At 33.1% G+C, this 19,406-nt stretch overlaps 1 protein-coding gene across 1 annotated transcript in view; it reads right to left on the bottom strand.

Annotated features, from left to right (window-relative positions):
• The window catches only part of LOC127733184 (acetylcholinesterase-like), a 46,544-nt gene that overhangs the window by 2,702 nt on the left and 24,436 nt on the right, over positions 1–19,406 (bottom strand). The window contains exons 2-10 of the mRNA XM_052242532.1: positions 13,071–13,256; positions 11,804–11,951; positions 11,269–11,454; positions 10,483–10,664; positions 9,152–9,296; positions 5,292–5,402; positions 2,078–2,154; positions 760–889; positions 60–195 (exon numbers count right to left, since the gene is read on the bottom strand). Coding sequence (XP_052098492.1) covers positions 60–195; positions 760–889; positions 2,078–2,154; positions 5,292–5,402; positions 9,152–9,296; positions 10,483–10,664; positions 11,269–11,454; positions 11,804–11,888 — 1,052 coding nt within the window. The 5' untranslated portion in view covers positions 11,889–11,951; positions 13,071–13,256. The remainder of the gene's footprint in view (positions 1–59; positions 196–759; positions 890–2,077; positions 2,155–5,291; positions 5,403–9,151; positions 9,297–10,482; positions 10,665–11,268; positions 11,455–11,803; positions 11,952–13,070; positions 13,257–19,406) is intronic.

The following is a 19,406-nucleotide window of genomic DNA, read 5'->3' as shown; positions in this document are numbered from 1 at the left end:
TAAATGACCTCGACAGAACAGTAGTCCACTCAATCTTATCAAACTTTAAGTTATCTTACCCGTATCTAACAAAGTTTCCCCACATTTTCATCATCACACGGCTCGCTACCTTATCCGTCTCGCTATAATTATAATGTTTATGTCCAACAAGAGGAGCTCCAAAAAGGTAAAAAAGATCTCTTCCATGAGGAACACCTATGTATACAAGACATTGAATTGAAGCAATCAATTAAATAAAGTATTTTTTATATTGTTAAATGATGAAATCGTTGGGTCATAGTTTTGTTTATTTACTTACTGCATTTACTTTAAATTTATATATTGTGGTTGTTTGTAATTAAAAAAACATATTAATAATGCATTGTGTTTTACTGTTTTTTCTCTTGAACCCTTCCCGACAGGGTATCTAGTAAATGGATCTATAAGCGGTACTCAACTGTTTGCATATGCGTAATTGTTTGATTTGACATTCCAACTGTTTTCATTTGAGCGCTACTGAAGAGTCTTATGTAGACGAAACGCACATCTAGCATACCAAATTATAAACCCGGTTTCTTTGATGACTCATTATATCAATAAAATATTTTAAGAGGATAATTAATATCCTTTAGATTACAGTATTTGTATATATCTAATGAATTGATTATTTTTTCAACTATACATAAAATCGAAATATACTATTTCTCTGCAATACTGTTTGAATATGTACACATTATCATAAAAAGAACAACTATAAAATCTAAGTAATAGACGATTTACCTAACCACTCTGGTCCTTGTGCCAATTCAGAAACATGATCAAAACTAAATAGAAATAGGTTGTTCGTATAGTTGGATATAATATTGGCCAGTTTAATCATTGGTGCTACAAATACAAAATCACTCTCCATCTGGAAAGAAAGACAAATGTGACAGAAAATAATTCATTTTGTTTTGCAAATTGTCGCGGTCATTATTTGTCTCATAATACAGTTTGACTAAATGTAGATAAAAATCGATTAGCCCAACGGAGTGAGATAGAACTGGAAAGAAAACATACTTTTTACAATTATTTTTCTCTCCTTCTGGTAGGAGCTCGTCTAGATTTTTCATGAAATTAAACAGACTATGTTGTTTCTTTTAATTTTACACATCCTTGGCGTTCATATGTATGAGAGTTTCTGATGAAGGTTAATAAAAAAAAAGCGCATCGGACGCACCCACCTTATTTTGTTTTTATTTCATATACTAGCACTGGGTCGATATCGCTGGTGGTGAGTTTTTAGTCTTCTCTGGTATCACAAGCTCAGTAGTAAGTGCTTTGGTACAGACATGATTTATAACATACATAAATTATATGAAATACCACGTTGATAAATTAAGGATTTAAGGATGTACTTTGGTTAGGTTAATGAATTTTTATCAGATGTTCGAACTTCTTGGGTTTTTTCCTACATGTATGATACAGGGTGAAATATTTTATCCCATATCACCCGCTTTTCTTTTCATAGAAGACTTCAATAGCTCACAAAAAGGTCATTACCAAAATTAAGCAGGTTCTAGATTTTGCGATTCGAGACTAAAATAATGCAAATGCTAAATATAAGGTAAGAATCCGAGTCAGTCTTTTCCCGACATTTAAAAAAATCAAATATCGCGAAAAGAAGTTCCATAACCTATGAATATGTTTAGCTTATTTTGTTCCTTAACTAATGCTCTTCTGACTTATAGTATCAATTTTAAATACTAGATTTTTTTAATTTCACCTAAGTACATCCTTAATAAAAAAAAATATAAGGTTTCAATTCCCTCAGACAACGTTTTCCTTATATTTGGCTATTCTGTTTATGCCCTTATTTGGTTAAATAGCTCTTAAAGGCTTTGTTATTTAGTATGCTTATTATATCCTTAATTTTCTTTTTGATCAACAACCGCGTGATTTCAATCTTTTGAAAAGTAAGTATATCCTGCTCTGCTGCCATCGTTATGCTAATTTTATGACCAGTCATTTGAAAATGTTCAGAGATGAGATAAATCCGTATGATAACTGGATGAAAATATGTATTCATTAAAGTTGTATGAACTAGGTTATCACACACCTCAATATACCGTTTCACTGTTTTGTATTCTTCTTTAACATCATGCTCCCACTGTCCATACTCATGTAGTATTATATCTATAAAAAAAAACCAACATAATCGTCAGTTAAAACGGATTACATAAACCAATCTACCTAAGATATCAAACTACTTTAACTATTACTTTTAAAAATGAGTGTTTACATTATTTTTGCTTATTTTCACTTTTGTTTAAAGCAATTTATATGCTTGTTAATAACATGTTTGTTTGATATTTTTCAGTATAATGTTTTTTTTTAACGTTTTATGTTTACGTTAATGTGGTCTACAACAATCATTTTGAACTACGTTGTACACAACCTTCATAATATCAAACTTACCATCTTAAGATTATATTGGCACTGTTCTTACGTATATAAGTATCATTATAGAAAAAAGTATTTGGTGGAGCTATTGTCGAAGTATTTGTTCTCCTTTGCCTTCAATATTTTGAAATTCAAAGGTATTTTATGGGGGATAAATATGAAAAAAAGTACAGAATAGTTTTGTCAAACTGTTTAAAGAATATTTGAACAGTCAATGTCTACTGGCATTTGATTAAAGAACTATAGAAATATATACTTGAAGGTTTGATATGCCATTTGGTTATGGAAATGCCTTACATGTAATAAGTCATAACGCAATGTGGCATTCATGCATATCCAGGGCCGTAAATTGCCTGTCTTGTAAGGGGAGGCAGCTGAGTTTCGCCGCAAAAAATTTTTTTTTACCCTTTTTAAGCAGAAAATGATATTTTTTCGGGCATTTTTTCGGGCCTTTTCTCTGTGTGCAATGTACCTCCTCAGAATTCACCACTTGTTAAATTTTTGTTATATTTCAATAAATAAGCTCCTGGAATATATTAAAAATAGTTATAAACCAGAGTTAGATTACGTGTGCCGGTAAAGTAAGATTTTTTACGCTTCATCCTGCTTTATTTCTCTTCACAAGCTATTTTTACTTATGTTTAGGGAAACAATTTGCGAACTTAAAATGAAAGGCCCCCTAAAGTTGAGCTTTTTTTTGTGGTTTATCATGCTTTTTTGGCTGTCCCAATCGAGCTATTTTGACTTCGTTTCAGAGACACAATTTTCGAACATTAAAATGAAAATGCATACTTAATAACTCATTACTTTTAATTATCAAATTCAAATTATTATAACGTAACACTTTTTGTTTACACTGACAATTTTATTCGGTTAGGCTTTGTCAATTGCTAAGGGGATTTTTCTGTGCCCGGACGAATCCCATCTCTTTAGCACTTCTATGCATTCAATATTGCCAACATTGTCACTTCTATGTGTAGCATAGCCAGACCACGTAATCTGCTTTCCGTCATTGTTGACCTGTTCCATATTTTAAGGCGCCGTAGCGCAGAAAACGATCTCTCACAACTGCAGGACCCAACTGACAAGGCTAACAGAAGCAAAAGTATTTGTTTTATATTTAGGTAGAAGTGCGTGTGTTTGATTGCTTGCTCTATTGTACATTTTGACCCAATCTCATTAATAGACGTAAAAGTAACAACCAGTGCTATTAAATTAATGCTTGATTTTAACAATTTTTTCTTTTCAGTATTTTTTTTTGTCAGTCCGCAATAGGCGGCAACTGCCTACATGCCTCTATGTAATTTACGGCCCTGATATCATTAATGAGTTTGGCATGTCGGTCATTTTGATATTCCTTTGATGTTTGGGGATGGGTTAAACAAAATCTTTTTTAATTTTGTTAAGTTTGCAAACTTTGAACCAAAAGAATAATTTCCTACATGGTTCTTGTGATTAATTGAAATTAAAGTCGAAAGCAATTGTGTTTCATCCATAAAAAGCCCCTATCAAAATGTTGCATTGTATTGCAAACACCACATTATTACTGTTGTTGGTGGTTTGTCGCTCCAGGAGAGTAGCAGTGCATTTATCTGATACTTGCATGACATGCTCTCAAACAATTTATATTTTTGGATTTACACATTGATCTCGACTGTATCTAATGGTTTCCCAGATACACGTATTGTGCGAATAATCATTACATACCACTGGGTCGGTACCGCTAATGGAGGCTATCATTCCCCAAAGGTACAATATATATCTATTACCGATTGGTTTGGTATTTGCAATTTTTTATTAGAACATTGTGTCTGTAAATTTTCAGTTCATAGAATGATGTGATTTTACTTAATAGAAGGTTTTTATTCTGTCGAATAATTTATATTCAGCTTTTCAAACTTTTGGTCGATATTGTCATGATTTGAATGATCCTTTTGTTGGAGACCTTATCAAAAAGAACCAAGTTAGCTATTCTCATCACTTGGCGTTTTACGTTTATTTTTACAAAAATCTTCTCCTCTGAAATTACAGGGCCAAAATAAACTAAACTGTGGTGCAACCATTATAGGGTTATCAAATTTATAAACTGTGTCCGATTATCTCGCCTGACAACCAACATAGCTGACACGGCTAAAAATACGGGGGTATTGTTTGGATAGGGGTATCACATAACCAACTACGACGAGGTGTATAGACAGGGTAAACATCTCCTGCTTTGCATGCATCTCTCATAAGAAGGTCTTAACCCTTAGCAATCAGCAATGCCAAGAACATATGTCAATCCCGGTAAAAGTCAGAAATTTGAAAGACATTTATATCAGATGTAATTACACATTCAAAAAATAATTGTTTAGTGAAGAGAAATCAAATCATAAAGTGATATTAGATCATATTAGGTTTTTAATACCCTTCTTGTCTTTAAGAAAGTAATCTACAAGCTTTCGTCATATTCGTAAAAGAAAAAAAAATGTCTAGCCGGGGTGCATAATTAGCTCCGTTTAATTTGATTGTTTTTGTTATATCAATCCACAATCTTCAGTTAAAAGATTTTATATGACGGCAGAGTATCAATTCGACAATAAATGACATCCAAGATAGATATCAGAATAAATTAATTTAACGTCCAGGGCATATTCTTTAGTAATACCAACAATGATTTTATGAAGCTTTCTACCTTTGACGCCGCATACATCTTTAAACAAAGGAAGAAAAAGTTCTTTCATAAGAGTCCGAAAAGTAATGTCCTCTTCAATTTGCTGTAGATCATCGTATATTTCCTTGGCCAGGGAAATATCTGTCAAGTTATTCTCGAGGAAAATCTCCTGTACTGTTGTTAGATGATCCCAAACTGTAATAAGAAGGATAAATACCTGAAATTCCACAGATTGTCGGAAACTGGTGTGGGCTCAAATCTCTTAAAACATCATGAAATAAACTTTCTTCAAATATGTTTACTTTGTAATGATCCAGTAGTGCCTCAGCTGTAAGACAAAAATTACAGCTACTGTACAAAAAGATCAATATACAAAATGGGATATAAATACACTGTTGAATACGTTTGTATGTTATTTTTTTCAATCTTTTTAATTTAAAATAAAGATTGTTGTTTTTTGTAATTATAAATCAAAAAAGGACAATAAAACCACAAACATAAATATTAAATATTAAGCAAAGGATTTAACCTGCACGAAATTATCCAAAATGGGATGTAAAATCGAGACATCTGTATTGGTAGGTAGCACTAATGAGTACACGGTTCAATATTTAAAGCATTGTGTTAAAATCGAGGAAAATAGATTTGATAGTTGCTACGACATCTATGTTGTTATCTGTAACACTGATATTACGTATCAGTCAACTAAATCATAATGGCCCCTTACAACTTTGAAGGAGAGATGATTTCAACATTTCAATTAAGAAATCGTAGGTAAGTGGCTGGCGAGTAAAGGCAAATGTCTGAGTAATTTTATTTTCTTTCAAGGGAAAACTACGATATAAAACAATATTGACCTGTAACCCTTGACATTACGTTCAATGGGGGTAAATACGACCGAAAAAGTTAATAAACTTCTTCAGTTAAATGAAAACACGCGAATACATATATCATAAACTGGTCAACACATTTGAATAATTGAATTGCAAGTATAGTTACGTTTGATTTAACACATTGATTATAGTAGCAAACTAATTCCAAATTCACTTATTTATAGTTTTAAATGTTTCTCTAGGGTATTTTTCTGTATAAATCTACGTTCAACCTTATTTGTGGCATTGTACAAAGGAACATACTATGTCCTTCTGCACTGATCATAGCGTTTCAGGGTGAAATATGCTCCCAGTAAAATCGACGGTTATTTGAGTAATTTCTATGAGAGTCGGTTAAGAATGTTAACTTTCTTTTATGCAATGTCACATGATCTGGTATTATCATCTGTTGTTTTGTCTGTAAATGTGCTTTGTCATCTTTATGACAGTATTTAATCATTTATTTCTTCTTAAGTTGGAAAGAGTAGTTTTAAGGGTTCAAATCCCTAGTGTAACCTTGTCTTTGTGCCTATCCAAATTCAGAAATTTCATCAATGGTTCTGTTCTTAAAGGTCATCGGATGTTGATAGTTGATGACGACGGATATGTTCCAATTGTCGTTATTTCAATTCCGTCATCTTTTCCTCGGAGGTGACCTACCGAATTAGACTTATTATCAATATTGTATTTACATGAGCAATACGACGAGTACCACATGTGTAGCATGATATGTGTTCATAATTACCCTTCCGGAGCACGTGATATCACCTCCGGTTTTGGTGGGGTTCATGTAGCTCAGTTTTCTATGTTGTGTTTTGTCTACTGTTGTTTGTCTTTTCGACACTTTTCGATTTGTCGGTTTGTTTTCGACTTATGAATTTAAATGTCCCTTTGGTATCTGCTGTCTCTCTTTTCTGTCAAATCTTTCCACACTTTATAAAATCTCCGAATTATTGAGAGCTTGACATAAGGCAAGCAAGACAAAGAACTGTGAGAATAGCAGGAGCAGAAAAAACTAATCATGATCAAATACATTGAAGAGTAAAACAATAAAATTTTGGAGATTCATGGTTGTGAACGTCATCAAAATCAAAACAAAACAGGAAATGAAAATCAATTAGAAAATTTAAGAGCGTTGAAAACTAAACAAGACACAACAAACGCAAACCTAAAAGAAAAACATAAAGGGGTCAACATACTGTTTGCAAAGACTGACATATGCCCATACCATAGTTAAGGTCTGAAAAAAAACTCGTAAAAGGTCTGAAATATTCGTTAGTCAATATTGTCGATTATCGTTAACAAGAGGCTATAAGAAGATCTGGTGTGCAAACTTTTTTTAAAATCAAATAAAATTAAGAATGGAAATGGGGAATGCGCCAAAGCCGACCAAAGAGCAGAAAACAGCCCAAGGCCAGCATGGGTCTTCAACACAGAGAGAAAACCCAGCACCTGGAGGCGGGCTTCAGTTGGCCCCTTAACAAAAATGTATACTTGTTGCCATATAAGCGGGAGGTTTGGCTAGCCATAAAACCAGGTTCAACCCACCATTTTGTCTTAAAATGTCCTGTACCAAGTCAGGAATATGGCAGTTGTTATCATATAGTCCGTTTCTATGTATGTTGGCGTTTGTTTTTGTAACAATTCAGTGTTTCGGTTGTGCCGTTTTGTTTCCTCTTATAGTTTATGTGTTTCCCTCAGTTTTGGTTTGTGACCCGGATTTATTTCAGTTAAATCGATTTATGACTATTGAACATCGGTATACTACTATTGCCTTCATTTATCAGCGACAGTGGACGCCGAAACATATAAATGAACCAAAATAAAAAAAAATAAAAATACAAGACTAACAAAGGCCAGAGATTCCTGACATGGGACAGGCGCAAAAATGCGGCGGGGTTAAACATGTTTTGTGAGATCTCAACCCCCCTCCGTCCTCTACCTCTAGCTAATGTGGAATAAACAAATACAAAGCAATACAGTGAAGCTCAGTTTAAAAGATGTCCGATTCCGATTTAGAATAGGTAATAAAAGAAATGAAGCAAAATGACAATAATCAACATAAATTATCAAAAGATTCCTAGCAGTTACTGACATGCCAGCAGCTCCAGACCTCAATTAAATTGAAAGATTATGTCTTCATCATATCAAAAATCACACACAATCCCTCCCGTTAGGGGTTTAGTATCATACCATCATAAAATATAAGATATAAGAACATAACCCGTATCATGCCAACAACTGGTTTGAGAATAAATGTGATTCTTTCCGATGCAAAGACCCTATGAGTGAACCAAAATTAATTCCAAAAAATGCCATCTTTAATGAGAGAGAGGCGAAAATACCAAAGGGACAGTCAAAATCATAAGTCGAAAATAAACTGACAGCGCCATGGCTAAAAAAGAAAAAAAAACCAACAGACAAAAAATAATACATAAACACAACATAGAAAACGAAAGACTGAGCAACACGAACCCCACCAAAAACTGAGGATGATCTCAGGTGCTCCGGAAGAGTAAGCAGATCATTCTCCACATGTGGCACCCGTCATTTTGCTTATGTTAGTACAAACCCGGTAAAAAGTCTAATTCGGTAGGTCACATTCGGGGAAAAGGGGACGGGATTGTAGTTACGACATTTGGAACATATCATCTGTGAAACGGAAATTCCATAACGGTCAACCAAATCGTGATGTTGTCCGTAAAATTTACGAAGGGATGTTTTCAACTTCACCACTTGGAATCACCAGACAACAGTATCGTAACTATATCCCTTCTGAATAAGTCTGTTTTAAGGTTGGGTTAGCTTTTGAGGTGAATGGCGACATTGCTGCACTCTGTATAGAATATAACCATAAAAGATGGGATGTGAAATACCTAAACGTATAAGGTGTCTGCACGTTGATTTATATATTTATATACCAATGATAAAATTTAGTAAATGTTTTGACAAGTTTGTAATATCGAAAACCCTGGTGTAATTTGTCAGTAATACAGAGATTTCTTTCGTTAAAATCAAATACGTTGTTACATACACGAGCGAATCGAACAAGTTGAAATATATAAATACCTTAAGATGGTGACAAGGGAACGTCAGCATCTAAAAATGGATAATTAACAATAGGAAATGAAAAATCATCTCTTTTATCGTACATTTTAGTATTAAGCTTTCCGTAAAAGATATAGATATCAAAAGCATTTATTACCATGTTCTGATCCCTCATCTCTCGTAAACGACAAAAGATATGATTCTCCATTCAATTGTCCTTTCGTGAAACTTTGCAACGGCCGTTCTACTAGAAAATGTTTGTCCACAACAGCTGGAAACGAAATAAAACTGGCTGGATTGTGCTGAAAAAGAAAAAAAAAACCTTGATTCTTTCTTAATAAAGGTTTTTGTTCGAATGATGTAAATTGGATATAGCAGTTGATAAAGAAAACATTGGGTTTGTTGTAAATTTTATATATGACTGACCAACATATTTGTAAGATCCATGATCATGTATTAGTTTGAGTAGTAATTTGGCAACTACAATCAAGCTAAATGCAAGGAAATGAGGTGACATAGTTGTCGTTAGATTTATTCATTAATGGCATTAGAAGGTTACAGTTCGTTAAGTTACACTTGTTTAAAGGAAGTTTATGTCATTACATTGTCTGTAGCAGCTATAAAGTATACGTGAACCTACTACTACATCGAATATGAAGAAAACAGTAGTTACCAAAGAACTGAAAAGGTTATTCACACTTTCAGCTGTAATGGAGTTTAGTACAAACCAAGGACATGCGATTGTCATCTTTTTATCCCTACGTCAATTGATGCTTAAGCAATTTATTTTTTAATCAGTGTTTAAACTAAAGTAGATTAACTTAACTAAAACGACAATTTTGATCTGAGCAAGTCTTAAAAACTAAACAAAAATTTATAAAGTTATTTTCAGTTTTTCAGTCAATTTTTAGACTTATCCACGCAGGTAAATTTAGTACTGTTCAGACAATCTTACAGTCAATTAAGATCTCTTCAGACTATGGCCAGACTCTTTTGTAGTTCCTATTCATCTGTTCAAAACAAAAATATACTGAATCGACTGAACGACTACTGAACAGTTCTTGATTGACTAAAAGCCAAATGTTTGTAATGAATTAAGAAAATATTGCGAAAAAAAAACTCTCAACGGTTTTAGGTTCAGACTTTTCAGCTGATAGATTAAAATGTATGTACTAATGATCTGCACAGTAGTATATTACCTTTTAAGTTGAACATGCCAGGATTTCTCGCTGTCAAAAACAAAACAACTAGCGCTAATTTCGTGTAAGACAACCATATACCCTTTTTAATCGTACATATTTTAAAGAATTTAAAGTCTTCAAGTAGCCTTGCAAATTGAAGACGATACGTTTATCTCAGTTGCACACCGGATGCATTTTTGTAGAAGAAAGACAGTTTAGATAACACCACACACTAAAACTGGATTATTAATTTTAAATTTTTTAACTAATAATTGTGTCTGAACATTTAAATTCTTTAATTACTAACTTTTGCTTTCATTTCTTTCATGGTTCTTTTATCCAAACGCTTTAAAAATTCTTTGTGTTTACTATTGCCTCGGCTTATCAAATCGAATGTATTTATATTGTAGCCTTCCTTCCAGTCATCTCCTGCCGTAGCCCAAAATGCCAACGGAGAACCACTTTGTATAACCGCATACTTAAAAAGACCTTTAAGTAGAAAAAAAATTATCCATGGAATGTGGGATACTTTTTGTTAACAGTTAAAATTAAATACTTTTATTTTTCTATCTATCTGATTCATTCGTTTAAATGCAATTTCAGTTTTATATCAATAATTCAGAATTTTATTTCGTCTACTTGATATCTTTTCATTTTTTACGACAAACACAATACAAATGATAATCAGTTAAACCAAATGTAAAAAAATAAATCACTAGTACATCAATATCTCTGCAAAATATTTTTCTACTTTTCCCAAAATTTCTGTCATCTTAACGTTGTCCTACTGTATTTGAAGACATAACTTTTTGTATCCCTTTGACAGAAGATCCCAATAGAATCAACATAAATAATGCATTTTCTTAAATGCAACTGCTTCGACCAATATGTCGACATTTCTATTAATTTCTTTGTCCACATGAAGAATGAAGCTTTTTGCGTTACACGAGTTTTTTAATAATAAGACGAAATTAAAGGAAAAAAAAAAGATTTGAAATAATAATTGACCAATTGTGGTGGCTCCCGTGTCAAAGGGACATGAGGGATCATATCTACCATTTCCTGTAAAAGATTACTATTATCATAGTTTTACCTTTCGCTAATGGAGAGACCATATGAAAGCCTACATCTGCTGCACCTGCGCTATGACCATCAATCGTCACTTTCGTGGCATCACCATCAAAATTGTGGATATTTTTTCGTATCCATTTCATCACCATTATCTGGTCAAGAAATCCGTAATTTCCTTCCAAATTCTCATTTTTTGCTCCAAAGAATCCTTTTATAAAGTACTTATCAGTTCAAATAAGTTTATGATGCTATTCAAAATACGTTGAGGAAAGTTTCTAAGCTCTGTTATGTTAAATTGATATAATAAAAATTATTTATGTTCTTTTTATCTTAAGTTTAGTATTTCATTTAGGCTGTTGTTTTCTTCACATTAACATCATCAATTGAAATTTATCGTTGAATAACTGCTTTGATATCCCATTATTCTCACATGAAGAAATTATACTTCAATTTTTACGTATAAGTTGCTTTATGCAATTGAACTAATTAGACGTATTACTATAATTAATGGTATTTTAACAAGTCAAATGAAATCATATAAAAGAAAAATGTATTACCTAAAGCGCCAAGTCTATAGTTGAAAGTAATCACTATCATTTTGCTATATCCTGCTAAAATGTCTCCGTCAAACATGGCACCCATACCCACTTCGTTTGACCCACCATGTATAAATAACAATACTGGGTATTTTGATTCTCTAGACTTCTGTAATGTTACCAAATGCTCATTAGTTGAAAGGTCTATTAGTAAGTATATAAAAAGAGTGTGTATGTACGTCAATCCAACAACACAATTATATCAAGTTTTCAACAAAAATGTCGATTTACCATATAAAAAGTGCTAAAAAGTGTGAATAAGTTTAATCAAACACATGTTTCAAGGAAAATCTCAAGAATCGAAATAATTTTTACCATTAAGAACAAAAAAAAAAAAGAAATAGACAAAATCCGAATGTCATAGGTTATGCATAAAACATCAATATTGTAAAAGAGAAATTTTTTAAGAGATTGATTCGAAAACGCCGTACGACCTTATAAAAACATTTTCTTTGAATTCACATAATTTTTTTTTATCTTGAATTCCCATAATGTTTGTATTCTAAATCTAAAGTAATGCACATGCAAAAATCAGAAGAACAGCCGAAAATTGACAGGAACACTTGAATGTCCGTTTGGTATCTTTCGCCCCTCTTTTATCGATTAGAAAATAAATTATTGTTTTAAACGGCCATTATGATATTAACATCATCTGAAAAGACTGGTTAAGTGTAAAAGTAATTATTCAGATATGTCCTGTTTTAATTTCTAACTGCTTAGACATTTGGCTTTCAATTAATCCAGAATCGTTCATCAGCTTTTTAGACTATCCAGTATGTCATTTTGAACAGATTAATGACAACTACTGAACAGTCTGAACATAGACTAAATAGATCTTAATTCACTGCAAGCCAATTGCATGAACAGTACTGAATTTACCGCAGTGTAGAAGTATGAATAATAGCTGAAAGACTGAAAATTACATTTTAATTCATTGTTCAGTATGCTAAGACCTGCTCAGATCAAAATGGCCATATAAGTTCAAAATTAGTTTACTAGTGCATGCACAGACAGGAATACTTATCAAGGACATCGCAAGAATTTTTTTAAACGAAATGGCCAATTTAAAATAAAATAAATAGACATGTTTGAAATTTCAGACAAATTAAGGTGATCTGTATCTGTCCATAGTAATATCATGATGTATAATATAAGTCTAATTGCAACTTTATTAATTGATCAATTCACATATAAACAATGATGATAGTGTTTTAACTCAATAGCATACCTTTGGTTCGTATGGTTTGTATAAATTAAGATATAAACAGTTTTCATCCTCTCTGTTAAACCCTGGAACATAACGGTGAATATATGAAAAAGTATCATTGGTAATATTTCCCGTTCTCTGCAGACAAGCCGGTGGAAGTTTCAATGTATCTTGTATATGTTTCCATGGTTTAGGTTCTACCGGTCGCTGAAAAAAAATGAAGTTGTTAGTAACTAATTTAAGTACATAACCGACCTTTTGAGTGATTAACATGAACGCATTCAAAAGGACTTGTATATTGTAATCCAATAAAACTAAGAACAAAAGGCGTAAACGGCAGCTATAAATCTGTAATGTTGAAAGAAGGAACAAGTTGTATAGTTGATGACTAAAAATTCCTACATGCACTTCACAAAACATATGCAAAGGAACAGCGCTTTTATATTCAAACTCATTAGTCGAAAACACACTTACAATGCCATGGAACAAAACGAAAAACGACGAAAAGAAAAATAACAGTACATAGAACACAAAATAGAAAACTAAAGACTGAGCAAAACAAACCTAACCAATAAGTTATCACGCATCGTTGTCAATATAATGGAATTTGATGCGACTGTCATACAAGTGAGAAGTTTAGATAGCTATGAAACCAGGTTCAATCTACCATTTTCTACATAAGAAAATGCCTTTACCAAGTCAGGAATATGACAGTTGTTATCCATTCGTTTGATGTGTTTGAGCTTTTGATTTTGCCATTTGATTAGGACTTATATCTAGAAATTGACTTGACTATGAGGGTCGGTTGAAAACAACACTTTACGACAAAAGAGATGATTTCAGCTTCCCAGTTGTGACCTTTTCATATTAAAACCAAGAGTTTCAAATAGTGCAGTTGAAATCATCACTTCGTAAATTTTACGGACACCATCACGAGTTGGTTGACCGTTATGGAATATCCGTTTCACAGATGATATCGGATATGTTCCTTATATCGTAACTACAATCCCGTTCCCTTTTTCACGAATGTGACCTACCGAATTAGACTATTTACCGGCTTTGTAATAACATGAGCAACACGACGGGTGTCACATGTGGAGCAGGATCGGCTTATCCTTCCGGAGCACCTGAGATCACCCCCAGTTTTTAGTGGGGTTCGTGTTGCTGTTGTACCCCTATTTGTGACATTCTTACCTATTGTGTCTGTTTGTTTTGTTCACACATCGTTGTCAATATAATGGAATTTGATGCGACTGTCATACAAGTGAGAGATTTAGCTAGCTATGAAACCAGGTTCAATCCACCATTTTCTACATAAGAAAATGCCTTTACCAAGTCAGGAATATGACAGTTGTTATCCATTCGTTTGATGTGTTTAAGCTTTTGATTTTGCCATTTGATTAGGACTTATATCTAGAAATTGACTTGACTATGAGGGTCGGTTGAAAACAACACTTTACGACAAAAGAGATGATTTCAGCTTCCCAATTGTGACCTTTTCATATTAAAACCAAGAGTTTCAAATGGAGCAGTTGAAATCATCACTCCGTCAATTTTACGGACACTATCACGAGTTGGTTGACCGTTATGGAATATCCGTTTCACAGATGATATCGGATATGTTCCTTATGTCGTAACTACAATCCCGTTCCATTTTCACGAATGTGACCTACCGAATTAGACTATTTACCGGCTTTGTAATAATATGAGCAACACGACGGGTGTCACATGTGGAGCAGGATCGGCTTACCCTTCCGGAGCACCTGAGATCACCCCCAGTTTTTAGTGGGGTTCGTGTTGCTGTTGTACCCCTATTTGTGACATTTTTACCTATTGTGTCTGTTTGTTTTGTTCACAAATCGTTGTCAATATAATGGAATTTGATGCGGCTGTCATACAAGTGAGAGGTTTAGCAATCTTTAAAACCAGGTTTAATCCACCATTTTCTCCATAAGAAAATGCCTGTACCAAGTCAGGAATATGACAGTTGTTATCCATTCGTTTGATGTGTATAATGAAAATTGATGCGACTGTGGTAGAAGTGAGAGGTTTAGCGCTATAAAACCAGGTTCAATCCACCATTTTCTACATAAGAAAATGCCTGTACCAAGTCAGGAATATGACAGTTGTTGTCCATTCGTTTGATGTGTTTGTGCTTTTGATTTTGCCATTTGATTAGGGACTTTCCGTTTTGAATTTTCCTCGGAGTTCAGTATTTTTGTGATTTTAATTTTTATATGTCTGTGTATTTGATATGGTGTATGTTTAAATAATTAAATAATTTGTTTAACATTGTATATCATCCTATAAGCTGTACTTGCTTTTGGAATAAAGTATATTAGTATATCTCTTTATCTCAAGAACATTTGATTGACACATATGGATCAGAATGTTTGTTTGTCGATCAATCTGAATACTGTTTGTAGTAGAGCATTGCTGTTATCTGTACAACAATCTGACAATTCGTGATAAATACGTTTAGAACAATTTCACCTGAAAGCGTTTTGATTGGTTTGTGATTGTGTTATTTAGTATTATTATCTAATTTTCTAATTTAATGATGTTTTATTATCCTGTAGTGATAAATCGGAAGCTTAACGAAGCATGGTTTACACAAGGTCGTAGTTTTTCCTTAAGGTAATGGAATTAAATGATCAATTTCATGTAATCTTCTACATGATAATTGTTCAATTTTCAAAATTACTCAAGTAAAAACATGTCAAGTGAAAATAAATCAATAGAAAGAAATATTCAAGATTCTTTTCAAAGTTTGCCAAAAAAATATAATGCACTCGTGTTGCACGTAGATAGCACAGCAAAACATCTTTTTCTCCGACATTTTTTCATAACTGTACTCAGAAAACCCAGACAAAATACCCATTTCTTCGAACACAGATAAACAATGAAGCAAAACAACGGAAACAATCTTCTTCCATAGATAGTTAATTTCAATCATCTTTTCATTAGACTTGAAAATACATTTCAATTAGCGGTTGGACTTAATTGGTCTGTTATCAACTACTTTATTAACTAATCGTCCCGCCACCAGTAGGGGATGGAGACAAAAGGATTAAACTGATTCTTTGTTTCCCCGTCACAGACGTTCAAACTGTTTATTAACAGAGAGTCATAGTTTATGAAAAATATTAAAACTATTATGTCAATGCTTTGTGATTACAAGATTAAATCTTCAAATAAATCAAAACGTGTAATTTAAAAGGACATATTGAGAATCAATCATTGATACCTTGCTACGATATTTAATGTGCAAAATGAAGAAAGGAAACATGGCGAAAATAATGTCAAACAACTGCTCTAGTTTTAATGCTCTTTCCGATTTCAAACATAACGGAGCTATTATGGGTTATTATGTGTGTTTCCTGTCATTAAGATTTTTTTATTATTAACGTTGTCATTATTTTATACTAGGTCAAGTCCGATACAGTCGTTATTGTGGCTTACCGATGTCAACTTTTAACTTATTGAGATTTGAAATGACATGATAGCATATTTTTACAGTATTGTGACAGGATAGAATACTAATGTACTATATTGAAAAGTAACGCAAAGAGCTAAATCAATGAAACAGGGCATGTTTACATTACTATTCTTTATCTTTGAAGTTGCAAAGTATTCAACAAAAAATTTAAAAAAATAACGACTTATACGAAACTTTTCGAAATGACGTCAGATTATTTTGGTTGCCAAATTATAGATAACAGTAGTTTACTGATGTTAAAATCTCTGAAATTCATTAAAAACTACAGATCAAAGTCAAAAACTAAAACTGAAATAATCACATGAACTCCAAAAAAAAAGCGGGACCTGGAGCGTCGCCTGGGTAAGCGTGTCATGCTATGTAGGCACCAACTGCCATGCAAATCTACTCAGTTAAAATGTAACAATCGTTTATAGGACATAATCGCTAAATTTACAAGTCAGACGACTTTTCTGTTACCGACAGATCTAAATCGGCGAAAACATATCGCGAGTGAGTTGTAACACGTACACATCATATCAGTCAACCAAATCGTGTTGTGACCGTAAAAAGGTGTTGATTTCTTTCGGGTTTGTTTTTCTCCAGAAACCTCAGTTGAAACAGTTTTTTGTCAGGGACATACCCTATAAATGAAGTCCGTATTATGTGAACATGCATGACCACTCATGCATGTTCACATAATACGGACTTCATTAATGTATTCACAATGTATTAATTTTTAAAACATATACGGCAGATGATGGGACATAGAGTATGTTACTGCAAAGAAGTTGGAAGTTACTAATAATAATTGGAAAGTTGACATTATAACGTTTTTCATATATTCTAATTTGATTCGCCTATTTGTTTCAATATCGAAATAAAGTTCCAGATATGAAGCAGAACTTCCTGTTTATATTGCATTCTTAATCTTAAGTTTACTGGGATATATGAGATACGAGCACTCACTGAAACAAAAGAAGATTGCATGGTGCATTTTTTGTCCTTGATAAGGCTCTGTATGAATTATGCGTCCTATGATTTCCAAAACATGTCGGCCAGTAGAGGTTTACAACATATACCCCTTTTCTACTTTCTAATCTTGGCCCGCCCGTAGCGCTTCCATATGGAGATATAAGAACCAAAAATTTGAAAGCTAGTGATGGATGAATACTTAAAGAACTATGTGTCATCAGTGCTCTTACATGTGTACTTTATCATTATATGAGTCACAGTTCCTTCAGACACTTGTCAAAAACAAGAAAATCAAAGAAACCAGATCATTTAATTTCACATTCAGATATATTGATGATGTCCTTTCCATTAACAATCCAGACCTTTCTGATTGGGTTCCATTAATATTTTCTTCAAGACTTGGAAATTAAAGAAAAAACAGACACGGCTTCCTCCGCCTCATGTTTAGACTTATACCTCGAATTTGAAACAAGCGCTCATCGCAGTACCAGAATCTATGACAAACGAGACGATTTTAATTTTGAAATTATCAATTTCCCCCACCTTAGCAGCAATATACTAACTTCACCTGCATATGGGATATACATTTCCCAACTCGTTCGGTATTCAAGAGCTTGCAGCTGCTACTCAGACTTTATAAAACGTCACCAGTGACTGAGCAGAAAGTTGATGAATCAGGGCTATGTCAAAGAACGTCTCGTCTTTTCTAAAAAAAAAGTTCATCGGAAGATACCAAGACCTTGTTGATAAATGTTCTGTATCAACTTCACAAATAATACACGATGGTCTTGAAGTATAGATTCTTGGTACTGACGTTGTTTATTATCTTAATCACTTGTTATTGTGTTCTTTTGTTTGTCTTTGTAAACTACTTACTGTACTGTTTCGTCCATTTTTGGTAATATCCTCTTGGCGTGGCTCGGTACTTATACATCCCGCAATTGTGTTATTGTGCTATCGTCATTTTTTGTATTCGTGTATTTCATTTTTGCTTATGTGCTTTGTCTATTTGCCATTTTGTTTTTCTTTGTTGACATATTTTTTGTTTTTATAGTGATTAAGATCATTACACAATATTGACTGCTGTACCCCTATTTTTGACATTTTTACCTATTATGTCTGTTTGTTTTGTTCACACATTGTTGTCAATATAATGGAATTCTATGCGACTGTCGTACAAGTGAGAGGTTTAGCTAGCTATAAAACCAGGTTTAATCCACCATTTTCTACATAAGGAATTGACTGTACCAAGTCAGGAATATGACAGTTGTTTTCCATTCGTTTGATATGTTTGAGCTTTTAATTTTGCCATTTGATAAGGGACTTTCCGTTTTGAATTTTCCTTGTAGTTCAATATTTTTGTTATTTTACTTTTTAGTTGGCATGATGAGTCTTTTCAAAACGAAACGCGCGTCTGACGTACACAATTTTAATCCTGGTATCTATGATGAGTTTTTCTACTATAACAGGCCTCAACTTTGCCCGAGGGGGTAGAAAATTGGTCTAGTAATAATATTTACGAAAGATGTACGTTAGAAATGTATGTGATAAATCAATGCAGTGACAAAGCACTTACTACTGAGCCATTGATATCCCTGGTTTACCTTCAACAGGTAAATTAAAAAAAAATATTTGAAAGCCAAAGATATGTGAATATTTAAGAACCTACAGGCCATATGAGTTGGAATATGCATGATAATAACTAAATATGTCAACAAACAAACTAAATGTTTGTTAAAAATTTTGTCTTTGGCATTGGAAATATGATCAAATTGAACATTTTTACAGTATGTGCGTCCGAAGCACTTTTAATCATTTCATCAAGTTTCTTAATAATTTCTTAATTTATCAACGGAAAAATTAAGAAATGTATGGTCCAAATCATGTCAATGGTAAAGCATAGA

Source organism: Mytilus californianus, unplaced genomic scaffold (genome assembly GCF_021869535.1).
Source record: "Mytilus californianus isolate M0D057914Y unplaced genomic scaffold, xbMytCali1.0.p SCAF_1, whole genome shotgun sequence".
Taxonomy (NCBI): Eukaryota; Metazoa; Mollusca; class Bivalvia; order Mytilida; family Mytilidae; genus Mytilus; species Mytilus californianus.
This window is presented reverse-complemented; position numbering and strand designations above follow the sequence as displayed.